This window comes from Leptosomus discolor, chromosome 8 (genome assembly GCF_034619465.1).
Source record: "Leptosomus discolor isolate bLepDis1 chromosome 8, bLepDis1.hap2, whole genome shotgun sequence".
In the NCBI taxonomy this organism is placed as follows: domain Eukaryota; kingdom Metazoa; phylum Chordata; class Aves; order Leptosomiformes; family Leptosomidae; genus Leptosomus; species Leptosomus discolor.
In genome coordinates this window covers 59084517-59102632 of record NC_141398.1, presented here as the reverse complement: position 1 = coordinate 59102632, position 18116 = coordinate 59084517, and the positions used below count along the sequence as shown (strand labels likewise).

The window sequence follows — 18116 nt, the reverse complement described above, 5'->3', positions numbered from 1 at the left end:
TGGGAGGCACTGGGAGGTGCAGGGCTGTGCCAAGGGGATGCTAGGCATTCCTGGGGGATGCAGGGTTGTGCTGGGGGGGGATGCAGGGCAGTGCCAGGGGGATGTAGGACAGTCGCTGGGAGGCACTGGGAGGTGCAGGGCTGTGCCAAGGGGATGCCAGGCAGTGCCTGGGGGATGCAGGGTTGTGTGTGGGGATGTGGGGCAGTGCCGGGGGGGATGCAGGGCAGTCACTGGGAGGCACTGGGAGGTGCAGGGCTGTGCCAAGGGGATGCTAGGCAGTGCCTGGGGGATGCAGGGTTGTGCCAGGGAGATGTGGGGCTATGCCAGGGGGATGCAGGGCAGTCGCTGGGAGGCACTGGGAGGTGCAGGGCTGTGCCAAGGGGATGCCAGGCATTCCTGGGGGATGCAGGGTTGTGTGTGGGGATGTGGGGCAGTGCCGGGGGGGATGCAGGGCAGTCACTGGGAGGCACTGGGAGGTGCAGGGCTGTGCCAAGGGGGTGCCAGGCAGTGCCTGGGGGATGCAGGGTTGTGCCAGGGAGATGTGGGGCTATGCCAGGGGGATGCAGGGCAGTCGCTGGGAGGCACTGGGAGGTGCAGGGCTGTGCCAAGGGGATGCCAGGCATTCCTGGGGGATGCAGGGTTGTGCTGGGGGGGGATGCAGGGCAGTGCCAGGGGGATGTAGGGCAGTCCCTGGGGGTGGGGGGCCACGACGCTGCGCCCAGGCGACGCCAGCTTGCGCCCAGGTTGCCACAACCCCCCCCCCCCGGGACGGTGCATGGGGTGCACGGTGCCGCAAGCCGAGCCTGATGCCCCGCTCTCAGCCGGCACGGGGGGGGGGGTGTCCCCCAGGCACTCATCCTGGGGGGGCGGGGGGGAGTGTGAGGGTGTCCGTGGGCTGGTGCAAAGCCCCCGGGGGTACCCGGGCCAGGCTTGGTGTGTGGAGTTGGCTTCCCAGCTGTTCTGGTAATGAATTTACATGAGCCGAGCGTGTCGACAAGGCGGCAGTCAATGGCTGAGAGCCCCGGAGTTAATAAATGCTTGTATAATGAGGGCAGAGGGGAGCGCTCGCCGCCACGCCGGCCGCCTCTCCTGGGGCCCGGGGGGGGCCAAAGATTAATCAACGCTGAGTGGCACTCGCAGCCCCCTCCCCTCCCCTCCTCTCCCTCCCTCTTCTTTGCCCCTTCTCCCATGGCACCCACCGCTCTGCCCAGCCGCCGGGATGCTCTGGGGTGTCACCGGTGCCTTGAGCTGCCTCCAGCCCCGCTGGGAGCTGGAGGGGGGGGGGGGGGATGCTCCTCTCACCCCCCCCCCACCTGCCTGCCCGCTGGGGAGCAAGGCTAATTTTAGGCTGGTGTTAATGAAGCTGCTCGTTTGGAAGGTTATTTTAAGGGCCCTGACATCAGCAGTTGCTGTTTTGGGAGGTGGAGAGCCCTCGGCTGTGACAGCTCGGGGCGGGTGGGGGACACACACACACACACACAGGGTGGGCTGCACCCTCCTGCTCAGCAGCACCCGAACCCCCACCCTTCGGGGGTCACCGTGCTCTATAGCACCTCTGTGCTTTTGGGGACTTGAGGGTGCCACGGTGAGGATTTGAAGGGGGGATGGTGGGGCTTTGGGGGCGCAATGGTGGGGCTTTGGGGGTGCAGTGGGGCTGCCATGGTGAGGACTCGAAGGTGCGACGGTGGGGACTTGGGTATGAAGTGAGGGGGGGCCCTGGGGGTGCGCTATAGGGGACGTGGGGGTGTGATACGGAGGGTTTGAGGGCGCAGTGGTGGCGATTTGGAGGTGGCACAGTGGGGACTGAAGGGGAGCAGTGGTGGGGATTTGGGGGGTGTAGTGATGGGGGGGTGCAGTGTTGGTGATTCGAGGGTGCGGTGGTGGGGATTTGGGGGTGCAGTGGTGAGGAGTTGGAGATGTGACGGTGGGGATTTGGGGGTGCCACGGAGGCCATTAAGGGTGCAGCAGTGGTGCTTCGGGTTTTGGCAGCACCACAGGAGTCAGGGGGCTGGGCCCCTCCCCGTCACCTCCATCGGGACGCTGAAGTCCCCATATATCCCCCCCAAAACACCCTCTCCCATCCCACGGGGCTCTGCTTAGCAGCCCCCCCGTGCCGTGATCTGGGAGCAGCCCACCCTGCAGGGTTGGTGGGGCCGTGGGACACCGGGGGCACCCGCTGGCCCCTGCGTCACCTTGCTTGCCGTGGGCGAGCAGCCCTGTAGTTGTGCAGGGCTCAACCCCTCCTGCTCCCTTCCCCTCCCCCCCATTGCATGATGAACTCGAGGTCCATTTTGGGGTGGGGTAGGGGTGAACCAGGGGGATGGTTTTACACGTCCTGCTGGTTGTTCCTGCCCCCGGCGGGTGGGATTGGGGCATCCCCCTCTCCTTAACACCCATCCCCGTGTCCCCGGCTAACGTGGGCTGCTCTTGTTCGCAGGCATGAGCCATGAGCCGAAGTCGCCGTCCCTAGGAATGCTCTCCACCGCCACCCGCACCACCGCCACCGTCAGCCCCCTCACCCCCTCGCCCCTCAACGGCTCCATCGTCCCCAATGGCAGCCCGGCAGCCACCAGCACTTTGTCCGTCCAGGCAGCACCTTCCTCCAGTTTCGCCGCCGCTCTCCGCAAGCTCGCCAAGCAAGCCGAGGAGCCCAGAGGTAGGGGACCGTGGTGGAGACGGGAATGGGGACCGGGGAGCGGGGAGCACGGGCGGGGGGAGGGCGGGGGGATGCTGAGCATAAGTGCCTTTCCCCGCCGCCGCCACCCGGGAGCCGGCGGATGGTGTTTTCTCTCGCCATTTCCCGAGCTAATGCCTTTCCCCGGCGTCGTGTCTCGAGGGGGCAGTTTAGAAATTCAATTCAGCCGGAGTAATCCAAATGCTGTATCACTTGCCATACCCTGGGAGAGCACGACGTGGCGGGGGGGGGACACCTGTCCCTCCCTGCACACCCCCCCACCCCCCCAGCCCCGCTCCCTCCCACCACGCTTCGCCAAAATGCTGTTGTTTTTTTTTTTTTCCGGAGGCTCATCAAATCTGTTCCTTCCCCAGGCAAATGGCCCAGCTAAGCAGCAAATTTGGGCACCCCTGGGACGTCCCCGTCCCTCGTCAACCTGGCTGCTGCATCCTCCGTTGCACCGTGCTCGAGTGCAGGGGTGCAGCTCGCAATGGGGGGGGGGGGGGTGCAAGCTGCTGCTGGGGGTGTCGGAGCACCCCGAGGTCCCCGCTGTCGCGGGGAGTGTGTCCTGCAGGGATTGCCGGGGTTGAGCCTTGCCTGCGAAGCGTTTTGCTGCTGCCACCCTCGGTTTGCCATGAAATAGTGTGTATCCCTGGTATTTCCGTTGTTGGGTGCTCCCCGTGGGGTTGTTGCCCACCACACCACCGGTGGGTTCCTGGGGAGGACGCCGGACCCTTTGCGAAATGGTCTTTTGCAGGGTCTTTTTGGAAGACCCTTTTTTTTTTTTTTGCAAGGTCCTTTTCTGGGGGACCCTTTTTTGCAAGGCCCTTTTTACAAGACCCCCTTTTGCACGCCTCTCTTTGGAAGCCCCTCTTTACAAGTGCCATTTGCAAGGCCCTCCTCGCAGCCCACCCCCCCGGCCACGAAACACCCCAGCACGGCCGTGATCCAAAGCTTCTGGCACTGCCTGCTCCCGAGGAGGCACGTTGGGGACACCAGGCCCCTGTGATACCAAGGGGACCAAGTCTTGGTGATTCTTCAGCCTCGCTGGAAGCTCCTGGTTCTCCCTGGCGGCTTCCTCCAGAGCCCGTCTGCTTCCTTCGGGGCGGTCAGTTGGGTTTGGGGGGATTATTTTGCCTTTTCTTCCCCCCCCAACCCACACCCCACGGCTCGTGCCCCTGTCGCGCTGCTCAGCCCGTCCGAAGGGAAGTCAGCAGGTTTTGGCACGGATTTCGTGGCGCTGGAGGGAAGCAGCCACGTTCCCTTTGGATTTCCCCTTAGTGCCTGCGTAGTTTGTTTGCGAAAAACCCCCCGTCCTCGTCCCTCTGGGTGCCTGAAGTGGCTCATCCCGGAGGTTTTTAACAGGCGTGGGTTTGGGTGCCCGTCGGGAAGGGGGTTTCTCTCCACGCCGTGGTTTTTAGCCTCGGGAAATTAATTCCTTTGCCCCCCCGAATCTGCACCTTCCCACAGCGCCGTGGTAGATGCGGCCGATGGGGTGATGCCGACCGCGTCCACCCAGAATCTCCGCCTTTTTTACCACCTTCATGGACCGACCGTTGTGCCGCAGCCAGGGCAGCTGTAGGGGTGTCCCGCTCCCCTTCCCCAGCATCCCCAGCTGCGGGGGCTCACCCTGACCACCTCCATCCCACCAAAGCCCCAAGAAGCCGCCAAAGCTACGCTTGGCTGGGGGAGCTCCTGCCTTACCCTGGGCTGTCTGCAGGGTGGGTTTTATTTCCCCCTGGCTTCCTTTCTTTCCCCCCCACCCACCCGCCTCACTCCTCCTTCAGGGTCTCAGCTGTTAATTACATTTGCCTGTCAGCCTGGGCTGCTAATCTGCTATCGCCGAGTGGAAAGCGGGAGGTCAGAAAACAAAGGTGACACCATCACACTGTGCCTCTTGTCATCTCCAATCCAGATTAGTTTCATTGACTAACTCCTGGCTGAATACCACCAGTTAATTATAACGATCACAAACCCTCCCGTTTAAAGCCACACAGCGAGAATTAAGGTTCTGAAGTAAGACTTTAGCTTCATTAATTGCCGGGCTCATTGTGATGGTATTGATTGTTAACGCTATCGCGTGGTGAGTAATGGCTTCCCAGCTCAGAGGGGATTAGGCTGCTAATTGTTGTTGGCCTTGCGCTGACAAGATAGACTTCAGTGGGTGTCAAATCCGTATCGGCGGCCTCCTTTGTCGCGGGCAGCCTTTCTCTTTCCCCGAGTCTTGCCGCTCTTGAAATGAAAGCGATTCGGAGCGACTCGGGAATAATTAATCAGGCAGGGCAGCCGGCAGCGGGCCGCTCCGCTTGGCCTCTCTGCTCCACCGAGCGTCCTGGGGATGCTCCTGCTTCCCCGCGGCGTTGCTGGCCCCGGCTCCCTCCCGGTGTTACCCTAGGGGTGAGCGTGGGGCTTTTGGAGGGGGATGGAGACGGCTCGCAGGCTTGCGGGGCGAGGAGCTGCCTTGCGCGCTCAGGGGAGCCGGTTTGCACGCTCGCAGGGCAACGGGGGGCTGGCTTGCACACCCGGAGGAGCCACAGTGCATGCTTGCAGGGTGAGGAGCCAGCTTGCACGCTCAGGGGAGCCAGTTTGCACACTTGCAGGGCAACGGGGGGCTGGCTTGCACACCCAGAGGAGCCAAAGTGAATGCTTGCGGGGCGAGGAGCCAGCTTGCACACTCAGGGGAGGTGGCTTGTAGGGCGAGGAGCTGCCTTGCACACTCATGAGAGCTGGATTGCGTGCTCACAGGGCGAGGAGCTGACTTGCACGCTCAGGGGAGCCGGTTTGCACGCTCGCAGGGCAACGGGGGTCTGGCTTGCACACCCAGAGGAGCCAAAGTGCGTGCTTGTGGGGCGAGGAGCCAGCTTGCACGCTCAGGGGAGCTGGCTTGTAGGGCGAGGAGCTGCCTTGCACACTCATGAGAGCTGGGTTGCGTGCTCACAGGGCAAGGAGCTGCCTTGCACGCTCAGGGGAGCCGGTTTGCACGCTTGCAGGGCAACGGGGGGCTGGCTTGCACACTCAGAGGAGCCGAAGTGCATGCTTGCGGGGTGAGGAGCCAGCTTGCACGCTCAGGGGAGCTGGCTTGTAGGGTGAGGAGCTGCCTTGCACACTCAGGGGAGGTAGCTTGAGTGCTCACAGGGCGAGGAGCTGACTTGCACGCTCAGGGGAGCCGTTTTGCACGCTTGCAGGGCAACAGGGGGCTGCCTTGCACACCCAGAGGAGCCAAAAGTGCATGCTTGTGGGGCGAGGAGCCAGCTTGCACGCTCAGGGGAGCTGGTTTGTAGGGCGAGGAGCTGCCTTGCACACTCAGGAGAGGTAGCTTGCGTGCTCACAGGGCAAGGAGCTGACTTGCACGCTCAGGGGAGCCGGTTTGCACGCTTGCAGGGCAACGGGGGGCTGGCTTGCACACCCAGAGGAGCCAAAAGTGCATGCTTGCAGGGTGAGGAGCCAGCTTGCACGCTCAGGAGAGCCGGTTTGCACACTTGCAGGGCAACAGGGGGCTGGCTTGCACACCGAGAGGAGCCAAAGTGCATGCTTGTGGGGCGAGGAGCCAGCTTGCACGCTCAGGGGAGCTGGCTTGCGGGGCGAGGAGCTGCCTTGCACACTCAGGGGAGCCGGTTTGCACGCTCGCAGGGCAACGGGGGGCTGGCTTGCACACCCAGAGGAGCCAAAGTGAATGCTTGCGGGGCGAGGAGCCAGCTTGCACACTCAGGGGAGGTGGCTTGTAGGGCGAGGAGCTGCCTTGCACACTCAGGAGAGCCGGTTTGCACGCTCGCAGGGCAACAGGGGACTGGCTTACACACCCAGAGGAGCCAAAGTGCATGCTTGTGGGGCGAGGAGCCAACTTGCACGCTCAGGGGAGCTGGCTTGCAGGGAGAGGAACTGCCTTGCACACTCAGGAGAGCTGGTTTGCACGCTTGCAGGGCAACAGGGGGCTGGCTTGCACACCCAGAGGAGCCAAAAGTGCGTGCTTGCGGGGCGAGGAGCCAGCTTGCATGCTCAAGGGAGTTGCCTTGCAGGGTGAGGAGCTGCCTTGCACACTCAGGGGAGGTAGCTTGCCTGCTCACAGGGCGAGGAGCTGACTTGCACGCTCAGGGGAGCCGTTTTGCACGCTTGCAGGGCAACAGGGGGCTGGCTTGCACACCCAGAGGAGCCAAAAGTGCATGCTTGCGGGGCGAGGAGCCAGCTTGCACGCTCAGGGGAGGTGCCTTGCAGGGTGAGGAGCTGCCTTGCACACTCAAAGTAGCTGGCTTGCATGCTCACAGGGCAACAGGGGGCTGGCTTGCACACCCAGAGGAGCCAAAGTGCATGCTTGTGGGGCAAGGAGCCAGCTTGCACGCTCAGGGGAGCTGGGTTGCAGGGCGAGGAGCTGCCTTGCACACTCATGAGAGCTGGGTTGCGTGCTTGCAGGGCGAGGAGCCAGCTTGCACGCTCAGGGGAGCCGGTTTGCACGCTTGCAGGGCAACAGGGGGCTGGCTTGCACACCCAGAGGAGCCAAAGTGCATGCTTGTGGGGCGAGGAGCCAGCTTGCACGCTCAGGGGAGGTGGCTTGTAGGGTGAGGAGCTGCCTTGCACACTCAGGGGAGGTAGCTTGCGTGCTCACAGGGCGAGGAGCTGACTTGCACGCTCAGGGGAGCCGGTTTGCACGCTTGCAGGGCAACAGGGGGCTGGCTTGCACACCCAGAGGAGCCAAAAGTGCATGCTTGCGGGGCGAGGAGCCAGCTTGCACACTTGGGGGAGGTGGCTTGCAGGGCAAGGAGCTGCCTTGCACACTCAGGGGAGCCGGTTTGCATGCTTGCAGGGCAACGGGGGTCTGGCTTGCACACCCAGAGGAGACAAAGTGCATGCTTGCGGGGTGAGGAGCCAGCTTGCACGCTCAGGGGAGCTGGCTTGTAGGGCGAGGAGCTGCCTTGCACACTCATGAGAGCTGGGTTGCGTGCTCACAGGGCAAGGAGCTGCCTTGCACGCTCAGGGGAGCCGGTTTGCACGCTTGCAGGGCAACAGGGGGCTGGCTTGCACACCGAGAGGAGCCAAAGTGCATGCTTGTGGGGCGAGGAGCCAGCTTGCACGCTCAGGGGAGCTGGCTTGTAGGGTGAGGAGCTGCCTTGCACACTCAGGGGAGGTAGCTTGAGTGCTCACAGGGCGAGGAGCTGACTTGCACGCTCAGGGGAGCCGTTTTGCACGCTTGCAGGGCAACAGGGGGCTGCCTTGCACACCCAGAGGAGCCAAAAGTGCATGCTTGTGGGGCGAGGAGCCAGCTTGCACGCTCAGGGGAGCTGGTTTGTAGGGCGAGGAGCTGCCTTGCACACTCAGGGGAGGTAGCTTGAGTGCTCACAGGGCGAGGAGCTGACTTGCACGCTCAGGGGAGCCGTTTTGCACGCTTGCAGGGCAACAGGGGGCTGCCTTGCACACCCAGAGGAGCCAAAAGTGCATGCTTGTGGGGCGAGGAGCCAGCTTGCACGCTCAGGGGAGCTGGTTTGTAGGGCGAGGAGCTGCCTTGCACACTCAGGAGAGGTAGCTTGCGTGCTCACAGGGCAAGGAGCTGACTTGCACGCTCAGGGGAGCCGGTTTGCACGCTTGCAGGGCAACGGGGGGCTGGCTTGCACACCCAGAGGAGCCAAAAGTGCATGCTTGCAGGGTGAGGAGCCAGCTTGCACGCTCAGGAGAGCCGGTTTGCACACTTGCAGGGCAACAGGGGGCTGGCTTGCACACCGAGAGGAGCCAAAGTGCATGCTTGTGGGGCGAGGAGCCAGCTTGCACGCTCAGGGGAGCTGGCTTGCGGGGCGAGGAGCTGCCTTGCACACTCAGGGGAGCCGGTTTGCACGCTCGCAGGGCAACGGGGGGCTGGCTTGCACACCCAGAGGAGCCAAAGTGAATGCTTGCGGGGCGAGGAGCCAGCTTGCACACTCAGGGGAGGTGGCTTGTAGGGCGAGGAGCTGCCTTGCACACTCAGGAGAGCCGGTTTGCACGCTCGCAGGGCAACAGGGGACTGGCTTACACACCCAGAGGAGCCAAAGTGCATGCTTGTGGGGCGAGGAGCCAACTTGCACGCTCAGGGGAGCTGGCTTGCAGGGAGAGGAACTGCCTTGCACACTCAGGAGAGCCGGTTTGCACGCTTGCAGGGCAACAGGGGGCTGGCTTGCACACCCAGAGGAGCCAAAAGTGCGTGCTTGCGGGGCGAGGAGCCAGCTTGCATGCTCAAGGGAGTTGCCTTGCAGGGTGAGGAGCTGCCTTGCACACTCAGGGGAGGTAGCTTGCCTGCTCACAGGGCGAGGAGCTGACTTGCACGCTCAGGGGAGCCGTTTTGCACGCTTGCAGGGCAACAGGGGGCTGGCTTGCACACCCAGAGGAGCCAAAAGTGCATGCTTGCGGGGCGAGGAGCCAGCTTGCACGCTCAGGGGAGGTGCCTTGCAGGGTGAGGAGCTGCCTTGCACACTCAAAGTAGCTGGCTTGCATGCTCACAGGGCAACAGGGGGCTGGCTTGCACACCCAGAGGAGCCAAAGTGCATGCTTGTGGGGCAAGGAGCCAGCTTGCACGCTCAGGGGAGCTGGGTTGCAGGGCGAGGAGCTGCCTTGCACACTCATGAGAGCTGGGTTGCGTGCTTGCAGGGCGAGGAGCCAGCTTGCACGCTCAGGGGAGCCGGTTTGCACGCTTGCAGGGCAACAGGGGGCTGGCTTGCACACCCAGAGGAGCCAAAGTGCATGCTTGTGGGGCGAGGAGCCAGCTTGCACGCTCAGGGGAGGTGGCTTGTAGGGTGAGGAGCTGCCTTGCACACTCAGGGGAGGTAGCTTGCGTGCTCACAGGGCGAGGAGCTGACTTGCACGCTCAGGGGAGCCGGTTTGCACGCTTGCAGGGCAACAGGGGGCTGGCTTGCACACCCAGAGGAGCCAAAAGTGCATGCTTGCGGGGCGAGGAGCCAGCTTGCACACTTGGGGGAGGTGGCTTGCAGGGCAAGGAGCTGCCTTGCACACTCAGGGGAGCCGGTTTGCATGCTTGCAGGGCAACGGGGGTCTGGCTTGCACACCCAGAGGAGACAAAGTGCATGCTTGCGGGGTGAGGAGCCAGCTTGCACGCTCAGGGGAGCTGGCTTGTAGGGCGAGGAGCTGCCTTGCACACTCATGAGAGCTGGATTGCGTGCTCACAGGGCGAGGAGCTGCCTTGCACGCTCAGGGGAGCCGGTTTGCACGCTTGCAGGGCAACAGGGGGCTGGCTTGCACACCGAGAAGAGCCAAAGTGCATGCTTGTGGGGCGAGGAGCCAGCTTGCACGCTCAGGGGAGCTGGCTTGCAGGGCGAGGAGCTGCCTTGCACACTCATGAGAGCTGGGTTGCGTGCTTGCAGGGCGAGGAGCTGCCTTGCACGCTCAGGGGAGCCGGTTTGCACGCTTGCAGGGCAACAGGGGGCTGGCTTGCACACCCAGAGGAGCCAAAAGTGCATGCTTGCGGGGCGAGGAGCCAGCTTGCACGCTCAGGGGAGGTGCCTTGCAGGGTGAGGAGCTGCCTTGCACACTCAAAGTAACTGGCTTGCGTGCTCACAGGGCAACAGGGGGCTGGCTTGCACACCCAGAGGAGCCAAAGTGCATGCTTGTGGGGCGAGGAGCCAGCTTGCACGCTCAGGGGAGCTCGCTTGCAGGGCGAGGAGCTGCCTTGCACACTCATGAGAGCTGGGTTGCGTGCTTGCAGGGCGAGGAGCTGCCTTGCACGCTCAGGGGAGCCGGTTTGCACGCTTGCAGGGCAACGGGGAGCTGGCTTGCACACCCAGAGGAGCCGAAGTGCATGCTTGTGGGGCGAGGAGCCAGCTTGCACGCTCAGGGGAGCTCGCTTGCAGGGCGAGGAGCTGCCTTGCACACTCAGGGGAGACAAGACCCCTCTCGGGGCCAGGCTCAGCGCCAGAACGCGGAGCATCGTCACCTCTTGGCTGGCATCCTGCGGCGACCACCCCTCGGTGATCGGTAGCCAGTCCCTGATGGCCTGTTGGAAACCTCCCTTTGGCTCAGACTCCGGGCTGGTGGGAGCAGGGTTTTGGGGGGTAGGAGGTTCCCCCAAGCTGCCCAGCTGGGTTTTAGGAGCGGGCGATGTGCCACGGAGCAGACGCTGGGTACCGCGTGCCCTGGTTAACGTGGAATTTGTATTTCTGCTCCAGCTCTGCTTTTCTACGCACTCTCCGCTTTAATTCCCTTTTTATTTTTTTTCCCTTGGAAATATCACCAGCATCCCCGGGGTGGGTATCATTTAAAATACAGCTGTCTTATGCAAATAAAGCCAAAGCCTTGCCCAAGGGTTGTGGGGAGTGACTCCTCCATCCCGGCGTCTCCGAGTAGCCCCGGCTCGCGCGGGGCAAATTTTGCGGCCAGATGAAGGAGCCGGCGGGTTCGGCTCGAGGAGATGCGGCCGCCCAGGGTTGGCATCGCGTCGGTGTCGCTTGTGCCAAGGCGAGGGGCACGGGCAGGGCTTGCTGCACCCGTGAAGGAGGTGGGGGGTTGGCAGTCCCCGTTAGATGGGAGCAAAAGGGCGTTTGTCCCGCTGTGTGGAGCAACCAGAGGGAACTTCCCTTGGGACAGGGCTCTCTGGGACCCCCTGGGATGGGAGGATGTCCTCCAGCCTGGCGGGCTGCTGGGATGCTGCCTGCCCTGAGTGCATCCCCGTGCCTCATCCCTGGTCCCTGCAGCGGGGCGTCCCGCGGAGGACGGCGTGGAAAGGCTTCGGCTTGTTGTAGGGCGGTTTCAGCTGGTTGATGGCTGCCTTTTTCCCCGCTTAATCTTAATTTTTTAATTGGATTTCAGGGTCCTCGATAAGCAGCGAGTCGTCCCCGGTCTCCTCGCCGGCCACCAACCACAGCTCCCCCGCCAGCACCCCCAAACGCGGCCCCATGGGCCCCATCATCGTGCCCCCGGGGGGGCACAGCGTGCCCAGCACGCCGCCCGTCGTCACCATCGCCCCCACCAAGACGGTCAACGGGGTGTGGAGGAGCGAGGGCAGACAGGTATGGCCGTGTTTGGGGGGGGGGGGGGGGGTACCCCACCGCCCCCCCCGAAGGGTGGAGGGTGTGGGGTGCCATGCATGGTGCTGATTGTGCCAACCATGGTCCGAGGGACCACGGGGCTGCCCCCCTATTTTGGCCCTTCTCCTCCCTGCCGTGTCCCCAGGCTGCCGTCATCTCCGGGCTGCCATCCGGAGGGGGAACGCGAGGAAGAAGAGGGGCGGAGGGCGGAGGGGGGGGGGGAGTAGCTAATTAAGAAGCATCGTTAGTGGCTCTCCTCTCCTCCGCACGCTACAAGCAGATTCCCGGGGGGATTATGCCACTTGGAAAGACTAATTAAACCACAAAGCGCAGAGGCGATGGGAGGGGATGAGAAACGCCGAGGGAGGGATGGGGGGGGGGGGTGGGTTGGGGAGAAAACAGCAATTGAACCACGATCCAGGCGCTCGGAGGGGTGCGTGGGGTGTCTGGGTGCTCCCCCACCCCCCCACCTCCGTGTCACCTCCTCCCCGGTGACCCCCACAGCACGGGGGGTTAACCGAGCGTGGGTTATTGTCTGGCAGAGCCGCGCTCTCGCAGCGTGACGCCCCGAGACGGGGAGGTAATTAGAGCAGAGCCTGGCACGCACAATGAGCCTTAATGCAGGCGGCGGAGGTGGCGGTGGGCAGGGGGCGGGGGGCGGGGGGGGACGCCCTTTGTGCCCGCCACGGTGACCTTGGGACCGTCCCCGAGGGCTGGAGACCTGTGACCTGCCCTGGAGAGCCTGGGGACTGGGATTGGATGGGGAGGGGATGCCTGACGGGGCGGGGAGAGGGGGGATGCTGGGGGTTGCCACCGTCCTCCTCCTAAACGGAGAAGGTGCAATGGAAAAAGAAGCATTTTTCAACCCCATCTTGCCTTGCTGGAGGTCACCCCCGCTCATGGCCAGACCCTGCGGGGGTCCCTCGTCACCTCAAGGGATCCCGGCTTTGCCAGGGGGGCCAGGAGGGAGCGACCTTCATCCCGATGTTGGGGATGGGGAGCTGAGGATGGCGGAGGCCCCGCGGCGGGACAAGGGTGCTGATGGCAGCAGGGCCAGGGGGGGGATGCTGGGCTGACCCCCGGGTTGTGGCCAGCATCAAAGGGCTGCTGGAATTCCACCGGTCTGTATCCTCCCCAGATGATTAATAGCTCTGGAGAACAACGTGGCCCAGGCAGGTAACGTGTGTCCTGCCCTCAGCACTGCCCTGGCTTCAGCACCCCCTCTCCTGCGGGTGCCCCCCGCGGTGTAGCTGCCCCCCAGACCCTCACACCCCCTCCAGCCCACACTTTGACCGCCTGGATGCGGGAGGATGCTCCGGTGGATGCATCCTCCCCCCAGGCACTGGTGCCAGCTGGGAACCCCACGGGCATGCTGGGGACCCACCGAGGGTCTTGGGGTGGGGAGACAGCAGGGACACCCCCACCAAATCCCTCACGGGGTCCCTGCCATCCCCTAATGCCCCGCTCGGGGTTTTTGCCTCTGCCTTCCAGCAAGAAGCAGGGTCACGAGGCAGCAGCAGCAGCGGCGGCCGCGAGCGCCTCATCTCGGAGCCCCCCCTGGCGCAGGAGAAAGCGGGGGCCCCCACCGTCCCCTCTCACCTCTTGGGGACACCTTACTCCTTCGGGCTGCCCCCCAGCTCTGTGGTCCAGGATTCCCGCTTCCCACCTCTCAAGTGAGTCCGGCGGCAACGAACGGGTGGGGGTGGAATTGCAGGAGGCGGGCGTCCCCCGGCGAGGTCTGGTCCCACCGAGCGTCCCTGGGAGGAGGTGACATCTCCCTACGGGGCGGGTGGGGGGACAAGGTGGGATGGTGACCGTCTCCCTGCTCCCCTCCTCCTAGCCTGCAGCGGCCGGTCCACCACGTGGTGCCTCCCAGCGCGGTCACCGAGGATTACCTGCGCAGCTTCCGTCCCTACCACACCGCCGAGGACCTCCGCATGTCCTCCCTGCCGCCCCTCGGCCTCGATCCGGCCACCGCCGCCGCTTACTACCACCCCAGCTACCTGACGCATCACCCCTTCCCGCACCCCGCCTTCAGGTGGGCATCGCCCTGGGGATGGTGGGGGTCCCCGGGGGGGATGCGGGTGGCCGGAGGACAAACCTTGGTGGGGGGAAGCGGGAGCTTGATGCGGGGAGGATGGTTGGGCTGCACTGAGGGCATTTTGGGGGGCTCTCCGAACCCCTTTCCTAGTAGAAGGCAGCCTCCATCCAGCCTGGGATCGCTCCCGGGTGGGGGGGAAGTGGGTTTCGTGCCCCCAGCCCCGAGCGGGACGTCCCGCTGAGCGCGTCCCCGTCTCCCCAGGATGGACGAGTCGTACTGCCTGTCGGCGCTACGGTCCCCCTTCTACCCGCTGCCGGCGCCGGGCTCGCTGCCACCCCTGCACCCCTCGGCCATGCACCTGCACCTCTCGGGGGTCCGGTACCCCCCCGAGCTCTCGCACTCCTCCCTCTCCGCCCTGCAGTCCGAGCGCATCTCCAGCCTCGCCGCTGAGAGGTACGGAGGGGACAATGGCCGGGGTGGGGACGGAGGGACGGGCCACCCCAGGGGACGCTGGACAGGCGTCTGCGGGGGGGTTGTTTGGGGGCTGTTTTGGGTTTTGGTTTTGTTTTGTTTTGGTTTTTTTTTGTTGGTTTGTTTTTTTTGTTTGGCTTTCCTTTGCAGGCTGCAAATGGACGAGGAGCTGCGGCAGAGGGAGCGGGAGCGCGAGCGGGAGAGCGGAGAAGGAGCGGGAGCGAGAAGCCGACCGGGAGCGGGAGAAGGAGCGCGAACCGGGAGCGGGAACGGGAGAAGGAGCTGGAGCGCGAGCGGGAGAAGGAGCGGGAACCGGGAGCTGGAGAGGCAGCGGGAGCGCGCCCGGGAGAAGGAGCTGAGCATGGTGAAAGCCATGGAGGGGCCCTTCCTCCCCGTGGCCGAGCTGCACGGGCTGCGGGGGCACCCGGCCGAGGAGCGGGCAAGCCGACAGAGCCGCTGGCACCCGGCAGAGCAGGTAACGTCCCCCCCGACGGGTGACACCGGGAGGGGCTGCCGCTTTCGGCGCGGCTTGCCACCGTCCCCTTTCCCTCCAGATGGCAAAGCCGAGGGGGGTCGGCGGCCCCGGGTTGTGGCTGGGGACGGAGCCGGGCTCTGCCGGCTGCCAGCTCGCTTTGCCAAAAGCCCAGCTGCCGCGGCTCTCCCCGTGCCATCTGACTGGGTCCGGGGCGGCGATGCGCCCGGTGCCGCGGCGCGCCTGGCAGCCGGGCTGGCAGCGAGCGGGCAGCCCCCCTCGTCGCCTGCGGGCAGGGAGCGCCGGGATCTGGCTGGCGGCTGCCCCATGGCTCCGGGTGCCTCCTGCCCGCGGGGATGCTCGGGGTGGACACCCTGCACACCCCAAAATAGCCAACGGACGGCCGCGGGTAGCCACCCCGCTTGCCGTGCCCTGACTCCCGGCACTCCCTTTCCAACCCAGAGAAACTCAAGGACTCGGTGCTGCCAACGCCAAAGCCCATCCAGCACCCGCTGCACCAGCCACCAGCCTCCCACCACCCCGTGCCCAGCCTCATCCCCAACCACAACGTGTTCCCGCTGCCGGGGAGCAGCGCGCGACGGCGCTGCTCATCCACCGCACCAACGAGGAGGAGAAGTGGCTGCCCGGCAGCGCCGGTTGCGCCAGGAGAAAGAAGATCGGCAGTCCCAAGTCTCGGAGTTTCGGGCAACAAGTGCTGGAGCAGCACCTCGACATGGGGGCGCGCCCCGAGCCAGCCCGAGCCCGAGCATCGGCCCGAGCACCCCAGGTAGGGATGCTGCCGGCCCCGCTCCAGGGATGGCAGCTTCCCCCCTTAAACCTAGGCGCCGTTTCCCACGTCGCAGCCGTCCCTGCTGTGACTTCAATAGGATTTTCCCCCCGTTGCCCCGTGGCTTTGCACCCCCCGTAGCCAGCTTGGCCCCCAACCCCCCCCCCCCCCTCCGCCCCCCATCAGGTAGCCAGCATCCCGTAGCCCCTCACGCATCCTCGTGAGCAGAAGCCACCGCGCTCGGCCGGTGCCAGCAGGTCCCCGTCACACGGTGCCAGCCGGGCCGGCTGCGCTGGCAGCGCCGGGCGTTGCCGGTGCCCGACATCTGTGCGGCGGCAGGCGATGAGCCCGGGAGGTGGCCGGGGGCCAGCGGCGAGCAGCCAGGTGCTGCCCAGGCACCCGGCGCCGCTAATTGCTGCTCCCCACCGTGCAGCGGAGGCAGGCGGTGGGATGCCACGTTTTTTGGGGGTGAGGGGGGGGAGTTTACCCGCTCCAATTGTGGTCAGTTTGGGGCGGGGGGACAGAGGAGCGTGGCTTCACCCCCTCCCCGATTGACAGGGGCTTGCTCAGCCCCGTTGCTGAGTGCTTAAGCAGCGCAGGCTCCTCCAGGCGGCTCTGCCGCCAGCTCCCTTTGTTATTTTTGGGTATCCAGGGGATTAGCGTGGCTCAGCGAGGATAATAAGGAGCGGATCGCAGGGCGGCACAAAGGCGAGTGCCCGCCGCAGCCTCCCTTCCCCATCCGCTCCTCCCACCCCCCCCCCCCCAAACTGGAGAGGAGAGAGCAAGGTCACCCCGAAACACCTGCCGCTGGGAAGATACCCCCGCCTCCGCCTCCATCCCCATCCTCGTCTCCATCCCCATCCATCCTAGGGGCTGCCTGAATCCAGCGGGGAGGGCCCGATCCCCGGCAGGGCAGGCGATGCTTCCCGCCGGCGGTGCCACGGTTGCCGGGGTGGCGGATGGCGGCGCTGAGCTCCGGGGCACCGGAGCGGAAAAGCGTTAAATGCACAGCTTGGGCGCATGAAATATTGATCCCGCTCACGGGCTGGCTCCGGCCCCGGCTGGCGGAGGAGGGTTGCACCGAGGTGCTGCCCTTGCTGCGGGGTTTGTGCCAGCACCGGTGGCTCTCCTGTCCCCAGGGTGGGGCAGCCAGAGGCGGGGGAACGAGCCTGGGGGGGGGGGGTCCCGCTCTGGCGATGCGGCCACATCCCCGCTCAACCCTCTCGGGAGCAGCCTGAACGCTGCTCCTCGTCCCTCGGGGTGGTGGCACAGGAGGGGACGAGCGTGGCAGCCCCACGTGCACGAACCCCTCTGGGTGGCCCTAACCGGTGTGGGGTTTCCCCTGAAAGCAGCCCGGTGCTGGCCGCGCTCTGCGGCATCAGCGCCGACCCCTCACCTCTCCGGTCCTCGCCTTTTCCCCGCAGGTTGGGATCGAGCCGCCACGAGCCGAGCGGCCGGGAGCCGGGGCAGCATTTCGGCGGGCCCCCTCCGCTCATCTCCCCCAAGCCCCAGCACCACCCCGTCACCACATCCCTCTGGAACCCCGTCTCGCTGATGGACAGCCCCCCTGAGCCCCCTCGGCGCCTCCCCGAGCCCCACGCCCTCCACGGCCACCCGGCTCCCTTCGAGCCCAGCCGTCAGGGCATCCCGCTGGTGAAGGTGGAGAGGGTCTTCTGCCCCGAGAAGCTGGAGGAGGGGGCGAGGAAGAGGGATGCTCTGGAGAAATACGCCCCAGGACGGGAGCCCGGCGCCCCGGAGCACGGGGGCTTCCCCCACACCCCCTTCCTAGCCGAGCTGGAGAAGTCCACGCAGAGCATCCTGAGCCAGCAAAGACCCCCGGCCACCCCCTTTGCTGAGGTGACCAAGCCCAGCTCGCCCTACCGCCCCCCGCCCCCCCGCGCCCAGGACCCCATGTACATCTACGACGAGTTCGTGCAGCAGCACCGCAAGCTGGTCAGCAAACTGGACCTGGAGGAGCGCCGGCGGCGGGAAGCCCGCGAGAAAGGTGAGGCGCCGGGTCTGCACCGCGCCGGGGACCTCACCACCACCACCACCACCACCACCACCACCACCACCACCACCACCGCCACCACCACCACCGGCCCCGGGACCTGGCGGTGGTGGGGGCAGTCGGCGGGTCTCCCCGGGGATGCCGGCAGCCCCCGCAAGCCGAGCGGCGCGGTAAATCCTCCGCTCTAGACATGCCCAATTAATAAATGATGAACTGAGGCTAATAAGCGGCTTTTAAATATTAATGGGGCTGAGCGGGGATGAGCACAGCGGTGAGGAGGAGATGGAGCGCTTGGGGGGGCTGGGAGGAGGGGGGGGGGGGGGGGGGGGGGGCAGGTGTTGCCGCCCGCCCCCCCCCCTGCCCCCCAGTGGGGATACTGGGGGACTCGGCCGCATCCACCAACCGCCTGTTGAGCTCCTGCCCCCCCATCCCAAAGCGACGCTGAGCGGGGACGCAGGGGGTGGGCGATGCCCTCCGGGGTTCCACAGCTGGCAGAGGAGGGGGGGGGACACACGACAGGGCTCTGTTGGGTCTGCTGGGACCCTCATGGGACCCCCCCCCCCCCCCCCACCGCTCTCCCCCCCCCCCACCTTGCTGCACGAGCGCCCTGCTGCGCCCCTGTCCGCACTGGGGGTCCCAGCAGATCCCCTGGAGTGGCAGCAGG

The 18116-nt window shown here is 65.4% G+C and overlaps 1 protein-coding gene across 1 annotated transcript in view; it reads left to right on the top strand.

Annotated features, from left to right (window-relative positions):
- GSE1 (Gse1 coiled-coil protein) overlaps nt 1-18116 on the top strand; it is a 113051-nt gene that overhangs the window by 89538 nt on the left and 5397 nt on the right. The window contains 16 exon segments of the mRNA XM_086469037.1: nt 2438-2656; nt 11453-11652; nt 13162-13343; nt 13511-13708; nt 13973-14164; nt 14333-14387; nt 14389-14439; nt 14441-14494; nt 14496-14616; nt 14619-14657; nt 15117-15245; nt 15248-15292; nt 15295-15359; nt 15361-15390; nt 15392-15441; nt 16866-17446. Of these exon segments, the coding sequence (XP_086325163.1) occupies nt 2438-2656; nt 11453-11652; nt 13162-13343; nt 13511-13708; nt 13973-14164; nt 14333-14387; nt 14389-14439; nt 14441-14494; nt 14496-14616; nt 14619-14657; nt 15117-15245; nt 15248-15292; nt 15295-15359; nt 15361-15390; nt 15392-15441; nt 16866-17446 (2211 nt within the window).